The 20,973-nt window shown below is 33.0% G+C and overlaps 1 protein-coding gene across 4 annotated transcripts in view; it reads right to left on the bottom strand.

Annotated features, from left to right (window-relative positions):
• SPAG16 (sperm associated antigen 16) overlaps positions 1 to 20,973 on the bottom strand; it is a 938,011-nt gene that overhangs the window by 783,379 nt on the left and 133,659 nt on the right. For all 4 annotated transcript variants that reach the window (XM_041737393.1, XM_041737392.1, XM_041737389.1 and 1 more), the window contains one exon: positions 12,266 to 12,393. In XM_041737393.1, coding sequence (XP_041593327.1) covers positions 12,266 to 12,393 — 128 coding nt within the window. The remainder of the gene's footprint in view (positions 1 to 12,265; positions 12,394 to 20,973) is intronic.

Here is a 20,973-nt window from a genome sequence, read left to right as displayed (position 1 = left end):
CATCAGTAATTTCCTAATGGAAGTGATATAATTTAGCCCCTTTTCTTAGATCTTTAAGCTATTTATTATTAACATTTAGAATTTATAACATCCTGAGTTATTTATTTACACATAATAATTCACTTAAACATTATAGCAGCCCTTTGGGATGGGATAAAATAATAATTCTTTTTTTTAGGCTAGAATTAGAGGTTAAATCATTTGTCCAAGGTCATAGGGCTACTGCAAAGAAATAAAAATAAATAGGTTAAGCAACTTGCTCAAAGTCACAGGGTAGGTGTGTACTAGACTCACAATCTGAACAAAGCTAGCATTAGCCTTTGTACTCTTAACCACTAACCTGTACTATGTCCCTAAATTTATGCGTTTTAAACACAAAAAGTTTCACACAAATCATGAATACAGGTGAAACAAAGACACAGCAATCAATGAAGAGTAAGGTGCTAAACATTCTGAAATCTCAGATTCCTTCACTGTAAAATAGGTAAAAAACAAGTGCCATATTAAGGAATTTTAATGTGGATCAACTGAGACAATAAGCCTCTACTACTGTGATTGGCTCAACTCCTCAATAGATGTTCAGTTTGAGTATTGTTGTATGGGCCGCATCCAAGACTTAAGAACAAATGTTAGCTGATCTACAGTAAAGAAAGACTAGTTCATAAACCATTATTTTATTTAGCCTATTATTTGAAAGTTTAAACTTCAAACTAAATGACTTTGCAGTAGGTAATCAATGAAAACCAAATTACTGTGGCTCCTTGTATAAAGGAGGTAAAATTTCTAAAATGCAAAAAAAAAAAAAAAAAAGTATTTTACTTACTATGTACTACTCCAGGGTAAATAAAAAACCACTCCAGAAATACCCAGCAGAACAAAAATAAATTCACATAACTCTTAAATCATGTATAGCTTAAGACTGTATTTCATTTGGATTAATTCAGTATACTTAAATCTGTGAGTTAATGATTTTCATCATTTTTCTCTTTTTGGTTTCTTTTTAAAAAGAAAAATAGTTACATTCAAGATAGCTAGCAACAAAAATTGACATCAAGAATATTAGTTTCCCAGAATAACAAGGATTTAGTATAATCAATCCAATATCTATTTTCAATATGTACCAAAATAATACAAATAAATGTAAATTTTCTACCAAGCACAAAAGGAAAAAAAAATCTATGTTATGTACTAGACAACTAGATTTAAGTCTACTGCAGTACACTCTTCCCAAAAGAAAAAAAAATTCTCAAAATTACACCGAGAAATTGTGATAGAGTCATTTATCGATCATTCTTCCTCTTTAAATATACAGGACATTTGGCTTCCTCTGGAGAATTGCTGGCGTTATTATAGCAGTTTCTGACTATTTTAAATAAAAGAATATTAGGAAGAAAAGATGGAAAATTTTACAAGTAGATGTAATTTTTTGTTTCACCAAGTGATATGTTTGTTATTTGCATTTCCAGAAGCATAAACGTAAACCAAATACAGATAAATTCTTTCTATTCCTAGAACATAATTTCACATGCAGTTAATATTATCAGTTCAAGAACTGTTCAATATTATTAGTAAATCAAGATAAGTATTATTCAACTTACCATCAATTTGTTAGACCCCTTGAGAAATCTTTGATATGAGTCTGATTTAATGCAATAGAATTAAAATGATAAAACCTACACAATGGCAATGGCAGTTGTAAGAACTGTCTCAGATACCACAAGTTTGAAAATTTTAATCTAGAACTCATATTGCGATCAGAAATTTAGTTACTTTTTTCCTTTGGAAAAGATCTCTCCCTATCCTCCCCAGAATTATTGTATATTTATAAAGAAAAAGCCTTCATTCTATATCATAAATCATACCTCTCATTATGCTTGACACACACTGTTTAAACATACCTTCCCTTCCTCCCAGCTCCACTATAATTTCCAGACATTGTTCTGATGTGATCAGGAACTACTGACTGTTGGAAAGGCCCAAATCCTTACTTAGGCACTCAGTACCTTTTGGAGAAAATTTTCAGAGAGAACACTCAGAGTAAATTCAAGCTATTTAATCTCTATTGCCACATATGACAATAGGACTCCTTTTGCCCTTCTCCCCACAATGCTGCCCTAATGCCTAAAATAACATCAATCCTCTACCATCCACTTCTTCCAGGCTCACAGTCAATAATTAGGTCCCTAGGTCTTACTGCTGTAATGATAGAAACATGGAAATAAATCAATCTATCTCTCTGTCTCTCACCATTTCATCCCCAATGTTTAGAATAGAGTCTGATACATGGTAGAAATGTAGTATATAAGTATTGAAGGAATGAAGAAAATCAAGGCGGAAGGGCGTGTTTATCCCAACTGAAAACAACTTATTCTCCCTTCACATTTAGCACCACATTTTAGCAATGTGACCCAATCATGTCCCTCACCTTGACTAAATCATTTCACCTCCTCCTCAGTAATGATCTCATTGGAAAAAAAGGGGGATTTTGACTATATTGTTACTATTGCCTGCCCCATATCTAAGACATTCATATGTTGGCAATACCCAGAATGCCTAATTTTCCTTCTCACATATTCTTTATCAGTTGAAAAGTCCTTAGTACGTGGAATCATTTAAGAACAGGCAATATATTCTAAATATATATTTGTTGTTCGATTTTCTCATGAAAGCATTCTTCAGATTGTCAGGAATACCCTCGTTCCTCAAATGGATAAAAATCTGGAAAACCAGGTTGGACATCTAAGGAATAGATCTGGGAGATGACGGAGTGAACACACAGGTTCTGGGTCACAAAGGTCAGGGTTAAAATTTACTCAGCTGTCAGATTTCAGAAGCAAAGTATGTGAGGGAAAAGTAGAAGAGTCAAGAATCCAGTGAGTGTGTTAGGAATACTTTTTAAAAATCAGATGATTGGGAACTGGGAAGAAAAAGTACATATGAGGATGAGGGGCTGACTATTGAGGAGACAGGCACGCAAGAGCAAGGAAACCAGTGTTGGGCAAATAAAGCAAGCTGTATTAAAGAAGCCTCTTTTGTATCCCCCACCAAATGTGAGAGAACTGGGCTGTGAGTGCATGACCAAAGTCACTCTAGGAACTGTGAGAGTTGCAAACAGCTGCTCTGTTTGCACAGAGTATGATTCTAAGTAGGAAACTTGGATCACAGGCATTCACAGAAATCACTGGACAGTCAAGCAAAATTAAATTTAAAGGACAAGGTGACATCAGGTGCTACCTAGATTATAAGTGGATAAGATATTTTTAAAAGTTAGCTAGAGATTTACGACTGCACATAATATTTTCACTCAAATCCATGAACTCATTCCTTCAACACATACTATGCACCTCCTACATGTCAGGTGTTATTCACAATGAGACATGATCTATGCCCTCAAGAGTCCTTGATGACAGATTGGGAGACAGAGACACATAATGGGATTCAACAGGACATATGTGCCTTTATATTCTATATCTAGTACCAAGAGAGCAGAAAGGAGGTTTGATTTATAGAAAATGATTTTTTTTAGGTTGCTTGAGTATTTGCAAATAGTGAAAATTAAGTACATATATTCCAGACAAAGGAATGTGAGCCAAGACGTGAACATGTGAAAAGTCTACACTGAGTGTAGAACATAGTGGTATAGAGACAAGGGGCACAACAGAGCTAGAAAAATAGGCTGGAGCTAGATTGGGAAGACCCAAGTGTGTCTTGAGGTCTTAAAATACAATTCAAGATCTTAAAGCAGAAATAAAATATGTCATTTTAGAAAGATTATTACAATGGCAGTAGAGGGAGATAAGTTCTACCTGGAGGGACAATTACAGGCAGAGACTAAGAGGAAGCTGTTAGAGGAGCTTAGTGATAGATGATGGGCTTTGACCAAATGAATGGCTGCTAAACTCATTTTGGATATAGAATACACAGTCTTAAGTGACTGACTGAATATAATAGTAAGTGGTAAAAAGGACTCAAGATTCACAGATCATCTTAAGTGACTATATAGATGGCAATGTCACTAACCAAAATGGGAGAAAGAAGAAGGTGATGTTGGAGAGGAAGGGGATGATGGTGGAAAAGGGAATTAGCTTGGAGACTTACTAAATTCAAGGTACTTACAAGACATGCAAGTTGGAATGTCCTATTTTATGAGGTACTCTGAATTAAGTCATTGCTTTGAGATCATGTCAGTAAAGTTGAATTCAGGATATAAATATTGTTCAATATGTTGGGTGTATAAATCTAATAAAAAGTTCTATTATTTGCTCTTAGATTATAAAACACCTTTGATATAAAAAAGTAATGATACAAAATGAATATGATGATATCAAGCTAGTCATGGTCATATTAAATTGCTGAAATTGTTTAAGATTTAAACCCATCGGCACAAGCACTAATGTTTATGACCCATTCACCATACAATTGTGAATAGCAAGAAAAAATAAATTATTAGATACCATTCCACATGCAACAACTTTACCAAGTATTAAAGATAAGGTCTTGGCAAGTTTAAGTGAGGCAATCCACCAAGTAATGAAAGAAACTGCTGGAACCACTGACTACTCATACTTCATCAAGTCTTGCCACCTCTAATTATGTAAACTGAATTATGAGTTTAAGTATGTATATAATACAGTTTGAAATACTAAATAAAATGCTAAAAATAAAGAGGTACATTGGTACTTGTTCTAAACCACCTTCCCTGACATTCTCCATATCTTTTATTTTTAATTTTTATTTCCCTATCATACAGTAGGTAATAGGCAATACCAGCATTTAGCTAAGCAAGAAAGTGAAGTGAGAGATGGTTTCCATATTTACTGGAATATTATTACTGCAATGTCATTTCATGGAAATTTGACTTGCCTTAGCATAATAATATATTCAAGAAAAAGTTTTATGCAAAAACTGAATGATTTGTCTGCTCCAAAAACTGAAACTATGTATGTCCTAAGGGAGACAGTCATAGTTTTATTTTTACCAACCTTAGTTAATAGGTGGGACTTTTATACATTGTTGGTACTACAAATAATTGCCATATATAATTATAATATGTTCAACAATGTCTTCTTGTAAGTCACTGTGGTTATTACTATGGATCTATGTAATTAAAACAGAATGAAAAACTATTATTGCCCCAGAAGGGCAACTGTCTTCTCTCTGAATCTACAAAACATTGGAACTGAAAATGCTTTGTGCACCATCCGTAACCAATGAAAAGATCTTTCCATAATTTTAGCTGTAAGTTGACCCAAAAAACAAATCAGAACACCTTCTGGAAGATGACAGCTGTTCAACAAACCCAAAGTGTCTAAACAAAGTTAGTTTAAAGCTAAAGGCAGATACACTCAAGGGCACTGAAGACAATCTGAAATAAATTGAAAATCTAATCTCCTAATTAGATGATATGTTTATTCATGGAACACACCCAAAAAGATAAACAGGTCATTAAAATGTATGTTTACATTTACTGTAAATTCATGTACCTCTTCCTTCTTAAAAGGTAATGGCATAAATATTATCATTATTTAATGGAAGTTAACTGAATACCTTATTAAGTTGATAGGAAACTACAAAACTAGCAGGATATATGTTCATAGTATAAAAACTACTTTAAATTATTCTGTACACTACGTATAAGTAATGCTTACAGACATTTTTATCTGTATATAACTATTACCCTCCTAAGGAAAATTTTTTTGAAGCTTCAAGAAACTGCAAGTTCTTTACTTATTTGGAGAATATAAACATCATAACAATTACAATATCATTTAAATTTATTATAAATATACATTATAAAATACCTGTTATATTTATAGGTATAAAAATAACTTCATATTTAATTTGCAAATTTACATCTTAAAACATAACTAGCAGTTTCTTATAAGCATATATAATTTATAGCCAAAACAATCAGAGAAATTAAGCTTTCTGTTGACCAATGTTAAAAAATTATACTCCTAAATGCTCCTTTTTTGGCATTTAAAGTTACTTTATTTATTATCTTTAATTATTTATTTCTAGAGTTGGCTTCCATGAAAGTGCATGAACTAGTACTGACATGAACCTAACCACTTGCCAGGTCATACACACAGTTATGATTATGTTCACGGCACACTTTAAGGGGCCTCATTCACAACTAAACCTGCTTGGAATTTTAATAGGCATCCTGAACATAATATACACAGCTCCAGATTCTAAAATTTCCCTTCCCTTAGCTTTGCCCATAAAAATTAATGGCTACTGTACCCTCATTGGCTCTGACCAAAAACCTTGGACTCATCTCTAAAATCCTCTCTCACCCCCACATCTAGCCTATAAAAAAATCCTGATGACTTTCTCATCAAAAAATAAAAATCTTTCACCATTTAGCCTCTACACCATTGTCATCCTAGCCCAGAAAATCTTCATAACTCTCCTGGGTTACTGAAATAGTTTCTAACTAGTTGTCCAGCTTCTATCCACCTTTAACCCTTTAGGACAGTCTAATTTCCACACAGCAGTCATAGTGATATTATTATGTAGATCAAATCAAGTAATTCTCAAAATCCTCCAATAGCTTTCCAGCATTCTCAGAATTAAATTCAATGTCCTCTTTACTACCATCTAGAAGGCCCCTAACTCAAACCCCTTTTGGTCCCCAAGTACCTAATTTCATTTTCTCCTCCTGTTTTCTAAGCTCACCTACTCTGTTTATCCTGGTCTCCTTGTTGGAATATTTTGGACATGCTCCCATTATAAGGGTTTTGCATTTGCTGTTCCTCCAACTCTAATTTTCATCCTTAGTTCTCTTCATGTCTCACTTCCTCATCCATTTCAGGTTCCTATTTTATGAAATCTCAGAACAGCCCTGGATTCCCTCTTTAAACCTGAAGCCACCTTGCACTCCATTTCCTTGTGTCCTGCTGTTTTTCGCCAGCACTGATGGCCATCAACCACACCAAAGCATAGATGTGTTCATTATTGGTTTATTCCTTGTTCCTTACAGCAAATATAAGCTCCCTAGGAGCAGATTTCTGTGTATTTAGTCAATACAATAGTGCCTGACAAATGCTCAAGAAATGTTTCTTGAATGAATAAATATAAGAGTACTACCAGGCTTTTAAATTTTTATTTCATTCACCTTATGTAGCCTAACTCATCTATTTTTGCAGATATATAGTGCATTAAAGTAGTACCACAGACAAAGCTTGATGGAGGCTGGGAACTCACCAAGCAACAGATAACTCAAGAACACAAGCTCCTTCTAGCATGTGGCTCATCACTCTCAAAGTCCTTTAATTCTAGCTTAGGAAAATGAGGATAGAGACAGAATAATACCAATGGAAGCCTTAGGGTTTGTTTCTAGAAGTGGTGTATACTGGTTTTTGTCAGAAATAGTATCATACAACTTAGCTTAGTTCAGAAGACTGGGAGATACAATCTTCCAGGGCCCAAGGAAGAGAAAACTGGGTTGGTGAGTATCTAGCCCATCCCTGCTATACATAAACTAGAAAAACACTAACATTTCATGAACTTTTTTTTACTTTCATAAAATACTTTACAATTTATGCTGCATGGCATGCCTACAGAGAAACATGATGGAAATAAAGTAGAATGATGGGATTAAGCGTGACTGGGGGAGTAAAGAAAGAAGTATAAGCTACATTTTTCAAGAAATGCCTCTCTGGGTAGGTGATATTTGAATGGAGATATTAGAGATGAGAAAACCAGACATGCAAAAATGAGAGATGTAACAACACAGGTAGAGGGAAGAGTTAGTATAAAGACCTGGGTCAGGAGTAAATGTGGCATATTTGCAAAGAGTGAAAGATTGAGGTAGCAGAGGGTACTGGGCAGGGAGTGTGAGGGACCATGTGGCCAGAGAGAGGTAGGCAGGAGACAACTTGCAGAACCTGGTATGCCACAGGATGAAGTTTGGATTTTATTTTAAAACAACGGGGAAGACATATTGTATTTAAAGCAGGGAATCTAATGATCAGGTTTACATTTTTAAAAGATCTGTTTGGTTATTGTGAAGTGAGTGAATTATTACAGGGTAAGGTAGGGTGAATTAGCAAACTTTTGCAGTAGTGTCAGAGATAGAAAAATGTAAATGCATTCTGGAGGAAGGCCTATCAGACTTACTAGTAGATTTAATGCTGGGAAGTGCCGGGTGAGAGAATTAGCAATCCCAATGACTCCTAGGCCTTTAACTTGAGTAAATTCACAGAAGTTTACAGTTTACTTTTACAAAAATGAGGAAGAGTAGAAGACCAGGTTTCCTGACAGGAAAAAAAAAAAAAAAAACAGAATTCTTTGTAGGCATGACAATTTGGAGACATTTCTTAGATACACAAGTTCAGGAGAGAAGTCAATGATAGAGATATCACCATGAGGATTATTACCATATGGAGAGTATTTATAGCTTGAGGATGGGAGAGGCCACCTGGGGAAGTGTAGCAATGAGAAGAAAAAGTAATAGGGCTGAGCCAGGAAGGAGTGGAGGGAAACAGAATCTATCAACCAGAAGTCTGGCAAAAGAGGAACAGCCCCCTGAGGATGCTGAGCAGGACAGCTTGAGAGTCAGCAGGAAAACCAGAACCATACTAATAATGGGAGTCAGGGAAAAACAGGCATGGTAGGTTGTACTGACCGACCTAAGAGGTAAAGAAAATGTCTGAGCGGCACTGGTGGTGGGCACTGAAAGAGCAAATGACTGAAAGGGCAGAGGAAAGAAGGGAAATTAAATTCCACTGAAGAGGAAAACGGAAAGAACATGTAGAGGATGCTAGTTTCATCAGCACTTCAGCCAAACTTTTTTGATAAAAATGAGCAGAGTAGCTCCTGAGGAAACAGCATAGGTGTGGTGGGTTGTTGTTGGCTCAAGACAAAAAAAGTATTTTTTAACTAATGGGAGTTACTGAAGGACATTTTCTATGCTGATAGGAACCATCCTGTTGAAAGTAGGAAAAAGATATCTATCTAAATCAGAGTTTAAAAACTCCCTTACCTAATCTGACTTAAAATCCTTCTGGTTCTTCAACCTATGAAATTTCACTCTATAAAAATGCAAATTAGTAAGACATTAAGAATTTTTAGGGGATCCCTGGGTGGCTCAGCGGTTTAGCACCTGCCTTCAGCCCAGGGCATGATCCTGGAGTCCAGGGATTGAGTCCCACATCGGGCTCCCTGCATGGAGCCTGCTTCTCCCTCTGCCTCTGCCTCTGACTCTGCCTCTCTCTCTCTCTCTCTCTCTCTCTCTGTGTGTGTCTCTTATGAATAAAGAAATAAAATCTTTTTTTAAAAAAAGAATTTTTAAATTATCTGGAATTTAAAATGCATTTATTTTATTTTGACCTTGTTAGAAAAACATAGTAAAAATACATTTTAATAAATCTGTTTTTCCAAGGAAAGAACATATAATTAACAAATTCTGCATATAAACACAATCTAATTAATTATTTTAATATTTAAGTTTAAAGCAATTAAAAGGGGGGAAGGATATTGGCCAAATTCATACATTATATAGTTGTATGTTACTGCCAAATCTGTATGCCTGATTGTAAAAATAGACACTATTTCCTCAGTACTTTTCTTTAAAGTAATTCATGTCTTATTCACTGGGGATTTGCTATTGAGTTAACCAGATCTGATACAAATTCTTTCTCTGTGACTCTCAAAATGTCTGAGCCTCATTTGTAAGTGTACGTATGTGTGTATGTGACAGAGAGGGACAGAGAAGGGGAGAGAAACAGAGAGAGAGAGAAATGGGAAAATATTAAATACCCTAGAGAAATACAAGGGTTAAAGATAGCATATATAAAGCAGAATTCTGGCATTTATAGATGCTTATTTTTATTATTGATACTTTTTTATTATCATTATTATTGGTTTTTTGATAAAGTTAAGGAATCTATATAACACAAGAAGAACTTAATTTCTCTTCATGGTAACTGACAAACAAAAACAAATTGTTACTCATAAAACAAAAAGCCTTTTCTTTATTCCTAAAAGAAATATATACACGCATCAATAAACATTAAAAACACCATAAAGTACCAAACCTTTGTGTGTGTATGTGGGGTCAGGAAGTAATTTGGTTTTAAAATTAACAGAGAATATGGAATTGAGCAACACTGAGAATTTACAACTGAATTTTATATTATGGCTAGTGAAGGATGTAGTATAGAATGAGAGTATAGAGAAAGAAGTAAAATAAGAGTGGGAGGAGAAACAAGCATGTGACAATGAAGAACCCGTGGTATAAGGAAGTAGCAACTGAGACAAATTGGAAATGAGCAAGACAGGCAAGAAAAGGCTCAGGTAAATAAGTCGTCCCAAAGTCACAGCTTAATCTTCCTTTGAGTTTTGTTACTCTAGAAGATTAGTGATTATTCTTTCCATTAGTGATTGATTTTTTTATATCTTATTTTTTTTTTACTGCCTAACTTATAATGTTAGAGTCTTCTCTCCTAATGGGCTAACTAGTGAAGATTGTGACAGAGAAATTATTCCCTGGATTGCAGGAATAGTTAGTTACCAGGGCAGCTGTCTTTCCAAAGGCTGAAAATAAATTAAATTGAAATCCAGAGTTTGACTTTTACTAAAAGTTAAACATACCCCCTTCCTCATCTTCTCTTCATTTTCATTTAATAGAAGTTTTTCCCTTAATCTCTACTTAATTGCTGAATTGACCAGCGTTTCCTATTTTCTTTGTAAAATACATTAGTTGTGCTCATTGTACCTTGACTGCTCAGAGCTCTCAGAACACACCCAAGTAGACCAGCACAGGGTACTCCCCACCAGCTAAGGTCCATGATTACACAGTTCCAAGGAGTTTGTAAGTAACCCTCCTTATATCCCAGTTGTGCTTGCTATTGTAATCAAAGATTAATCAAGGTGACGCAATATGAGTGTGATAAGGAGAACCGCTGTCAATGAAAATTAAATTAATGCTACAGAAAGATGAGAGGATCATCTTCCGAGTGTCTCAAGTTCTTGTTTCAGATTAAGAAAATCACAAAATTGAAACTGTAAATGATACATTATTGGTATAGCTTATGCAAGAAATATGGCATAGAATTCCAATCCGCAATCACTTAATCAAAGAAAATGCCACGGCCTTACATCAAAAGGCTGCCATCTGCATGCAAATGAGCTGTTTTAAGTCAAAATAGAATACTTAAGGTATGAATGTGTCATTTTTATGGCTTCCTTTACCAAAAGACCCTTTCGGTTCATTAACTTACTGGTTTTGATCAGAGCAGATAAGATCGTATCTGCTGTACTCTTAAGTAAGATACCACAGACAATAAATATTCTTGCTACATGGAAATAAACAAATAAAGTATAGAAATAAGTAACATATCTAGTCATTAAAGCAAAGTTTGCAAATGAAAAAAAAATACCACAGGTTAATGTATATAAGTTATTAGAGTTGGAAAAAAAATTAGAGTTGGTAACATTTTATTCTGCAACATTTGTTCTCATTAAGTACAATAGGAGGAATTACATTATGTTGCCACATATTTTTTATAAATCTAAAATTTCTTGAATATTGATGACATAAGCTTGGGAATATATGAACAAATGTAAGAAAATAATATTACTTACAACATAATCAAAATGATATATCCATGATCATATATAAAAGATGACCACTTATTAAAATTTTAATATACCACAGATGGAATATTATACCATATGATTGTCTATATTAATATTTTTCTTGAAAACTGAATAATAGCATAAATTTTATAAGACTTAAGTTTCATATTAATATAAATAGGCAGATTCATAAAATAATGCATTTTAACAAATGCCAAGTAATAAGTTTTGTCTTTAAACTGATGTGATTGTGCCTCATGATACTATAATCCTCAAGACAAACAAAATAAATGATTTATTAATGAGGAAAAAACATACATTGGTAAAATCGTAAGTAAAATAATCAAATGAAATGCATAGTTGCTGAGATCTTATCTTTAATAAGAGAAATCGTACAAACCTCTCTAGAAAAGATTTATGCTTCATTTTAAGCCTGAACTACAACCTCTACAATAAATATGCACAATAGTGCACTTAGTCTGCACTGCCACCAAGTGCTGAAACCAATTAGTTTTAAGATTCGTGCAGCAGCTATATGCAGTTTCTTTTGCTGTTATGAGTAGCAATTTGGAGACAGGCTAAGAGCAAACCACTCCAACCGTGAATGGCTATAAGAGCAACACAATTTAGACATGACAATAAAATCTCAAAAGCATTAATAAAACATCAAGAATCCTACCAGCTCACTGGAAGTTCATGAAGTCTAAAAATGCTATTCAGCTTGTAGTCAAATTTTGCTGGACAAATATTTTCTTTACGTAAATACAGGTTTGGATTTGGTTGCATATCTGTGGGAAATTCTGAATCCTGGAGGAAAAATAAAAAGCAAGAGGTATGTGTAAAATGGCTATATTACTGTACACATTGATACCATCTTATTTAATCTTAAATTACAACATAAATATTACTATTATATTCCCTTAGGCGTTACCTTAAGTCCTTCACTTCCTATTTTGGTCTTGAGAAAACATGCCAAAAAGATAAAATGTTAAATAAGGCAAGTACCTATTTGCATAAGTTTACATGGAAAAATTATTTAAAAACATTCCCTAATAAATTATAAATGAAGCACAATACAGTATTGTCTTATATTATTGGTCGATTGTTCTTTTTCAATAAGTTCTCATCCCCAATAGTAATGTCAGCAAAATCCATGATTATTCTTATACTTCTTTTGTCCTCTCTACATGATGAATCAAAAACACTTCCCATGGGAAACAGAATAATAACATAAATTATTGGATTAATTATGATTTTCTTCTTAAGCCTCAGGACACAGGGCTAATTTAAAAGCACTTACTAAAGGTAAAACATTTTATCATAATCATTTTATTTTTTTTTGTCATAATCATTTTAAAGCTCACATACATTAGAATCCATGTCTGTCAAGCAACTGAAACTGGAGATCAAAGATCATGTTTATAGTCCAGGAGAAAGTAGTCTCTCCTCAGTGGAAGAAAGATATGCTATAAACAGGCACTTAATTAACATTTAACAACAGATGGATTAAGTGCTCAACTCTACAAAAAAAAAAGAAGTAATCAATCCACTTATACTTAAAGCCTTAAAATTACCTTTAGAGAGGGAGGTATGTCATTTATGTATTCATTCATTTATTCAAAAATATTTATAAGTGTTACTTTATCCCAAACATTATTCTAGGCATGGGGAACCCACCAGTGAACAAAACAGATGAAAAGTCTTGCCCTTGTGAAGGTTATATTAGAGTTGGAAAATGATAAAACCAATTTTTATGAATGAAGTATTTTTCTGATTAAGAAATACAGGTTCATATAGAAATATCATGTATTCCATAAGCTACAAAAAAAATTAAAAGAAATCTTATTTTCACCACACATATAATGACTATTAGCACTTTGATGTAATAATTTTTCTATCATTTTTTACAAAGTTGAGACCATATTCTATTACCCACCCTTCATTTTTCACTTTATATTATATCACTATGCTTTCACTTTAGTCTATTTTGAAAGAATAAAATTATATTTTATTTAACATTCAGCTATTTTTGTTTTCCTTATAATTATCAATACTATGAACAGACTTTTCTGTTTATAGATCGGCACCTCACTGATTAAATCCTTAAAACACAGGTCTAAAAGTGTAAAGAGGGCGCCTGGTTGGCTCAGTCAGGTAAGCATCTGCCTTCTGCCCAGGTCATGATCCCAGGGTCCTGGAATGGAGTTTAGAGTCCTGTAGAGTCCCGTTTCCTGCTCAGCAGGGAATCTGCTTCTTCTCCCTCTGTCCCTCCCTCTTGCTTGTACTCTCTCTCTCTCAAATAAATAAAATCTTTTAAAAATAAAGGTGTAAATAATTTGAAAATATTTAACAAAAAAAAATACCTCTTCACAGATTGCTCTTCAGAAATGTTATATGAATTTCTATACTGCCTGTCATATAATACTGTGTGCAATTCACCACAATTTTGTTAATGCTATATACACATGCATACACATGCTTAGATTTAAAATAATACATTCAGGGATGGAATAAATGGGTAATGGGTGCTAAGGAGAGCACTTGTGATGAGCACTGGGTGTTGTAGATAAGTGATAAATCACGAAATTCTGCTCCTGAAACCAATATTATACTATATGTTAATTAACTAGAATTTAAATAAAACCTCAAAACGAAAAAAAATAAGAAAAATAAAAGAATACATTCAGTAAACTATTTCTTTGACTAATAGTTATTAAATGTCTATTTCATGACAGGCACTGGTTTTAACTCTTATGTCCTTGAACAAAATAGACAAAATTCCCTTCCTTGTGAAGACTGCATTCTAGCAGGACACCATAGACAATAAAAATAATAAGCATGTAAATCATATCTATAAGGAAAAAGGCTTAGGAAAAATTGTTGCTAATTCATATAAAAAAACTATAATATTGACATTTCTTAAATTAATCGATTAGGTTTAATCTTTGTTTCTTTTTCTTTTTTTACTTCCTTTTTTTGAAATGTAGGTTTATGCCTTTTGTCCATTTTACTATTGTTGTGATAATTCACTTTAATAATGTTGCTTGGGTTGGAAATGGAGGGACGGTAAACCATTATGCTGGAAAATATAGCAAGGTGAATCAGAATCCAGTCTTATATAATTTTTTTACTACATGGAAAAATCTAGAACCATAAACTTATTATCTACAGCAATTTTTACAAGCTCTATTAAACCAATCATTATATAAAACTAAAACAATGAGACATTTAATAAAACCTAATCAACTAGGCTTAATAAAACCAAATCAGCTACAGCCTCTTTGGTGTAGCTGGGAAGAATACAGGAAATTATAATAATACCTGAACAACTATTTAAAGGAAGATTTATAAGAGCAGTGAAAGCCTAGAAACAGCAATCCTATCTAAACATAAATGCACTTGCAGAGGCAAAATGTAAGACTCCTCCTATCGCCCAGCATGTATACTGAACTATTCCAGGAAACAAAAGCAAATAAATGAGCAGGCAGGTCAGTGAGGCAAATGCAGGATACATAAATAAGGACTGTGCATCGAGAATAGAGGGAGTAAAATAAATTTTAAAACTATTCTTTCAAGCTACATATCACTATCATTTCTCTGTATTGACAAGGTACAACTGGAGGGCAAAGCTAAGCTCTCAGTAATATGCTTTGATAGGTCAGTCGTCCTTTACTCTGCCTACTTGTTGAAATCATCAGGCAGTTTTTAAAAACACCAGTATCACTGGATCTCTCCTCAGATCAATTAGGTAATAATTTCCCAAGGTAAGGCTCTAACATTGGTATTTATTTTAAAGTTCCCCACGTGAAATAAAAGTCAGGGTTGAAAATCGTGGCTGTCCCTAGCGACTGAGTTCCACCACATACAAGAGTATGTGACTTTAGTCAAGCTGCTTAACAAACTTTTTAGGATGCATTCTCCCATCTGTAAAACACAACCAAAATCACACCTGATTAAAAGGCTGCTCTGAGGATTAAGGGAGATAATCTCTTTAAAGTGGTAATCACATGCTTAGCACCTAATAAATCCTTAATAGTCATTAGCTATTTCTGGGGATATTTTTATTACTGCTGCAATTAGTGGCACACATTAATTTCAACCAGTTAGTAAATTCATTATGAATTATATCAATCTATTTATCTATTATAAAATATTTTATTTAACTCAAATTTCAGGTTTAATATTCTCCTGGGATATTGATTAAGGCAGATTTTAGTTTGATCCCACCTGTCAGAATCCCAATCCCACATGGACTTAATTATTGATTATCTCTGTTTGTCCCAGGATCAATAATAAAAGGAATTTACTGGTCAGCCAGTAGGAATCAAATATAGTTTTATTGCTTATGTTCAAAGGATGAAAAACCTGATGGTTAACTCTTAGTATTTCAGTGATGTATCACTTAGGCATCTTCTGAATCTATCCTGATTAGGAAGCCAAACTATCTACTTGGTCTCCTTCCACAGGAATCTCTTGTGTACCTATGTGTCCTCCAGGCCTTGTGTCTATGCCATTCAACCCATATCTGCTTCTCTATCTTGTTCTTTGCTTTCCATTGATCTGACATTCAAGGGAATTGCCAGTTTTGAAGCTGAAGTTCAAGATTATTCACTCAACATTTGAATGTTTGTTCTGTATCAGGTACCATGCTAGTTACGGGATCAAAAACACAAGTGGAATCCACTCCTTCCATTGAAGGCTTCACAGTCTCACAAAGGAACAGCATAAATGAAAAACTACATCACTGAGAAAAGCAAGAATAGAAATATGCAGAAGATAATAAAATGAAAAAATAAGCAATGAATCCATTGGAATGAAGTAGATACGCAATCAATATCACTAATTGCAGATATCATTATCTTGACAAATGATGGTGATAGATATAGATAAGCAGGCAGATAGATGATGTGTATGAAGCCAACAGGGTAAAGGAACAGTAATAAGGCCATAGTACTATGAAGGTAGTATAAATTATAAAATTTAGTAAGTTTCATATATGCAATGAATGAACAGAAGATATAAAAGAAAAATATTCCATTAAATCTAGCAACAAGACATAAAATACCTAGTAGAACACTAATAAGAAAGGTGCTAGGTCTAAAGAAATAAAAATACACTTTATTCAGAGACACAAAGCAGGATATGATTTAATATAGATATTCCATGGACTCAGATAAAAATTGTGTTGGCAAACTTCTTAAAAAGTTTAATTTAAATATTTAATTTAATTCAAATAAAAACTTCAGTGTGAATTTTGAGAAAACTTAGAAAATTATTCTAAAATTAATCTGAAATAATAAGTCAAACCAAATTACTTTGAAGTTTATACTACCTCCATTTTACAGTTGAGAAAACAGACTCATAGTAATTTATCCAAATTGAAACAACAAACCTAAGAGACTCCAAAATCTAATGATTTTCCCTATATAAAATGACTAAACAAAAATGGAGTATTTCTTTAATCATTCAATTATCAAGCTGAATAAAAACAAGTTTTAACAAGATAATTATGTCAACTATTGTCCAAGGATTGGAAAAAGACTCTCACTTGGGGGTGAATACAAACTAATTTAACTTTTTCAAAGGGCAAATTAGAAATATGTACTGAAATAAAAATTGAGTTGTCAGTTCCACAGCTAGGCATTGACCTTATGGAGATCCTCACAAAGTTTTACCAAATTACAAATGAAAGTTTTCTTTTTTCTTTTTAAAATTTATTTTTGTTGTTAATGCTTTTGTTTTCTGATCTGTAGCATTTTTTACAATATTAGGTATTTAAAACACCCTAGTTGTACATCGGTATACTGATTTAATATATTATTTTTAATTATAGTGCTATTCTTGTATACTACATAAAACAGAATGAGGTACTTGCAGGATTGGTATAACCCTAGTGCACTAGTATGGTCCTGCTGATTGTTAAAATACTGAAAGATATCCATACTACTTGGAAACAACTGATACCCTGAACATGTCCTCCATGTTCTTCTCCCCCCACCAACCCTAGCCACTTCTTTGGATACTAACCCTTGCCCCCAACTTAACCACCATCATGTTCTAATTATTAAATTCCTAGCACAACTGGGCCTCCAGGACCTTTCACCCATTCCATATCCAGCATCCATTCTGATTGGTCAGTGCCCATGTTATAATGGTTGTTTTTGTTTTGTTTTTTTTGTTGTTTGTTTTGTTTTGTTTTGTTTTGATATTTTGACTACCACTCTAAATTTATATATGTATTTATAGAGAATTAGCTCTCTAATAGATTATTAACTTATAAAAGAAATGTACATATCATAAAAATAAAACCATCTCATTTTTATTAAATAAAAATCTACATAGGTAAGCACTAATGTATGTATAAAACACTTTGAGAGAAACTGAACAGTGGTCACCAATAGATGTAATAAATGGAGGTCAGAACAAAGGGAAGAGAATCATTTACTTTTAATATTATATCTTTCTTTACTGTTTACATTAATTTTTTTAAAAATTTAAAGGTAAGAGCAGCCCGGGTGGCTCAGCAGTTTAGCACCACCGTCAGCCCAGGGCTGGATCCTCGAGACCCAGGATTGAGTCCCACATCAGGCTCCCTGCATGGAACCTCTCTCTCTCTCTCTCTCTCTCTCTCTCTCTCTCTCTCTCATAGATAAATAAAAATCTTTAAAAATTTTAAAGGTAAAAGATGAATGTTTTAAGATAGACACAGTATTAAATAAACACCACATTAGAACAGATTCTAATGTATTTTTTCTCTTATTTAGAATCCCCATGTGGAGAGGCATTTGTGAGAAATGAAGTTTTGTTCAGGCTTCTGTGCCCTCATTATTTCATTTATCATTCAAGTAGTCCATGCTTGCTGACAAACGTCACACATCACCATCTAGTAATGACTGACAGCTGACATTATCAGCAAGACCTCATTGAGCTAATTGATATTCACAGTTTAAGTATGAAAATAGAAGTTAGTCAAGGAAAACCTTCCTTACTCAGGGATTTGTTCAATTTCTTGACCTTTATATTTGTTTGTATTATTGTGGCCTTAGGTTGTAGGGCAGAGGATTATACCTGTAAAATGCTGTTTTCACATGTACTTAAACATTTTTGAACTAATATCCTATGTTTCTAATTATTTTTTAAAGTTTCTACTCTATCAAGCAAAACAGTTTTAATGTATGCTAAAGTTATCACTAAGTTCTTTACTTGGACCCATATCAAATTAGAACAGTGTAAAGATCATGTCATCTTTTCTTCTTAATAGCATGGTAGTCATTATGAACACTACCACTGAGTAATACAACTTTGCCTACTTTTTAGTTTTCTGTCATATAGCTATAATAATTACAGTAATTCCTGCCCTTTTCTTAATCTCCTTTTCCTGCTGTTTCTAATCTGCTTATAGGCCCCCAAATACCACAACTAAGTCTATTATGAACACTATTAAGAACATTATCTTAACTATGCCAATAAGGTTCTGTATTAGGACCTTCTTCCCACAAGTATGGTAGTTTTCAATGCAGGTCATTATCTCTGGTGAGATTCCCACATTGTTGGCTTCCTTTGAGCGTAAGTCTACGTTTTTTGATGACCAAGTCTCCAGAGAAGACTCAAAATGAATTATGCAATAAAACTTGCTGTGAAAACTAGTTTTAACAATTTGAGAAGAAAATCTAGAACACTGTCTCTTATCCTGCTCCCAAATTAATTCCAGATGGACTATACAGGTCAATGTTTAAAAAAAAAAAAAAAAAAAGGAAGTCATAAAATCCACAGAAAGGACATACAAGTAATGTTTATATGTTCTGGGAATACGGAAGCCCTTTCTAAGCATAATATTAAGGAAAAAATTGTGAAGTAAAAGATAGTTATATTTGATTAAGTAGTTTTTAAAATTTCTATGTTTTAATTTTTATATTTAAAATCAATTATAAAAACTAAACTATTTTGAAGAAAAATGGATAGAAATTATGGATACACATGTCTCCCAAAAAGTAATCAGGAAACATGTAAAAAGATTTCAGTCTCACTAATAATTAAATACTAATTAATTAAAATAACAAATGAGGTGTTATTCATTTGCAAATTGGTAAATTATATATTTTAAATAAGATTAATGCAGTGGTGCAGTTATTCTCATATACTGAAAGTAGGTTCAAGAAATTTGGCCATGTGTATCAAACATAATTTAAAAATGACCAAATACCTTTTACCACTAAGTCTATTTCTAAAAATATATTCTAAGAAAATATTCAAACCAATGTGCTAGGATAAATACATGAAGATATCTATGAACCATTATTTAATATAATGAAGCACTTAAAACACCTAACTTCTAATAAATATGAACTTCAGAATACCAAGCATCCAGGTGACAGGATACTATGTAGTTAAAAATTGTATTCACAAAGTGTATGGATAAACATAGAAACATATCCATGTAATTTAGAGAGCATATGTGTATCAATACATATAAATGTACAACTAGAAGAAAATGTGTCAGAATACTAATAGTAGCTAAGTCTTTATGCTTTTTTATTTTGTATTCATTTCTGTGTTTTCAAACACAGCTGGGCTCTTATCCTTCTATTTCTCTGGAAGCCACCCTGGTAACTCCCATAGTCCCCAAAAGCCTAAAAAAGATACTAATCAAAATCCAAGCAGGATTCAAGGAGGTCACGGGGTCATTCATACAGTATATAGTTATTGCTTATATGTAGCTATTAAAATATAGTTTCTTATTTTCCCAATAGTTTTAAAACAGGTCAGTTTATTATTATAAGAAAATAGTTATAACATCTTTTTAAATTCTATTTGACACAAAAAATACGCAGTTAATTGAAAGATGACAAAAATTAATGAATTGGACATTTGCCAGTAAGAACATAATCTATTTAGGTTTGTAAAGTAAGATAATTCTCCACTAACAGTTTTATTTGAAAATGAATGAAGAATTTCTAAGCCCTTATTAATTCCCTTCACTTAGCTTCATGTAAACTAAAATTGATAGACATGGAAATTTCAATGACTTTTAGATTATATCCCTTTCACTATAATTTTCATTTAAAATAAACAATTGTGTAATCTCTATAAAGCAGAAACGAAGAATAAGTCTTATAAAGGTTAAATTTGCCTGAAGATATATCTGACCAGCTAGAAATTGCTGAATTGGATGACTTGTCTAGTTCCATTCACTGCCTAATATATTCTCTAGTTGGCGGCCTTCCAAAATGAAGAATAAGTGTGCATTTTTGTAATTGAAATTGCAACACTTAGCTTAGCTATCTTATCCTGACTTTAATGTTGTTAAATTAATCATTATAATTTAATAAAAAAATATTGTCATCTAATTTTTCATTTTTATAAAGCTTGTTATACAGTAATGCAAAT

This window comes from Vulpes lagopus, chromosome 22, assembly GCF_018345385.1.
Source record: "Vulpes lagopus strain Blue_001 chromosome 22, ASM1834538v1, whole genome shotgun sequence".
In the NCBI taxonomy this organism is placed as follows: Eukaryota; Metazoa; Chordata; class Mammalia; order Carnivora; family Canidae; genus Vulpes; species Vulpes lagopus.
This window is presented reverse-complemented; position numbering and strand designations above follow the sequence as displayed.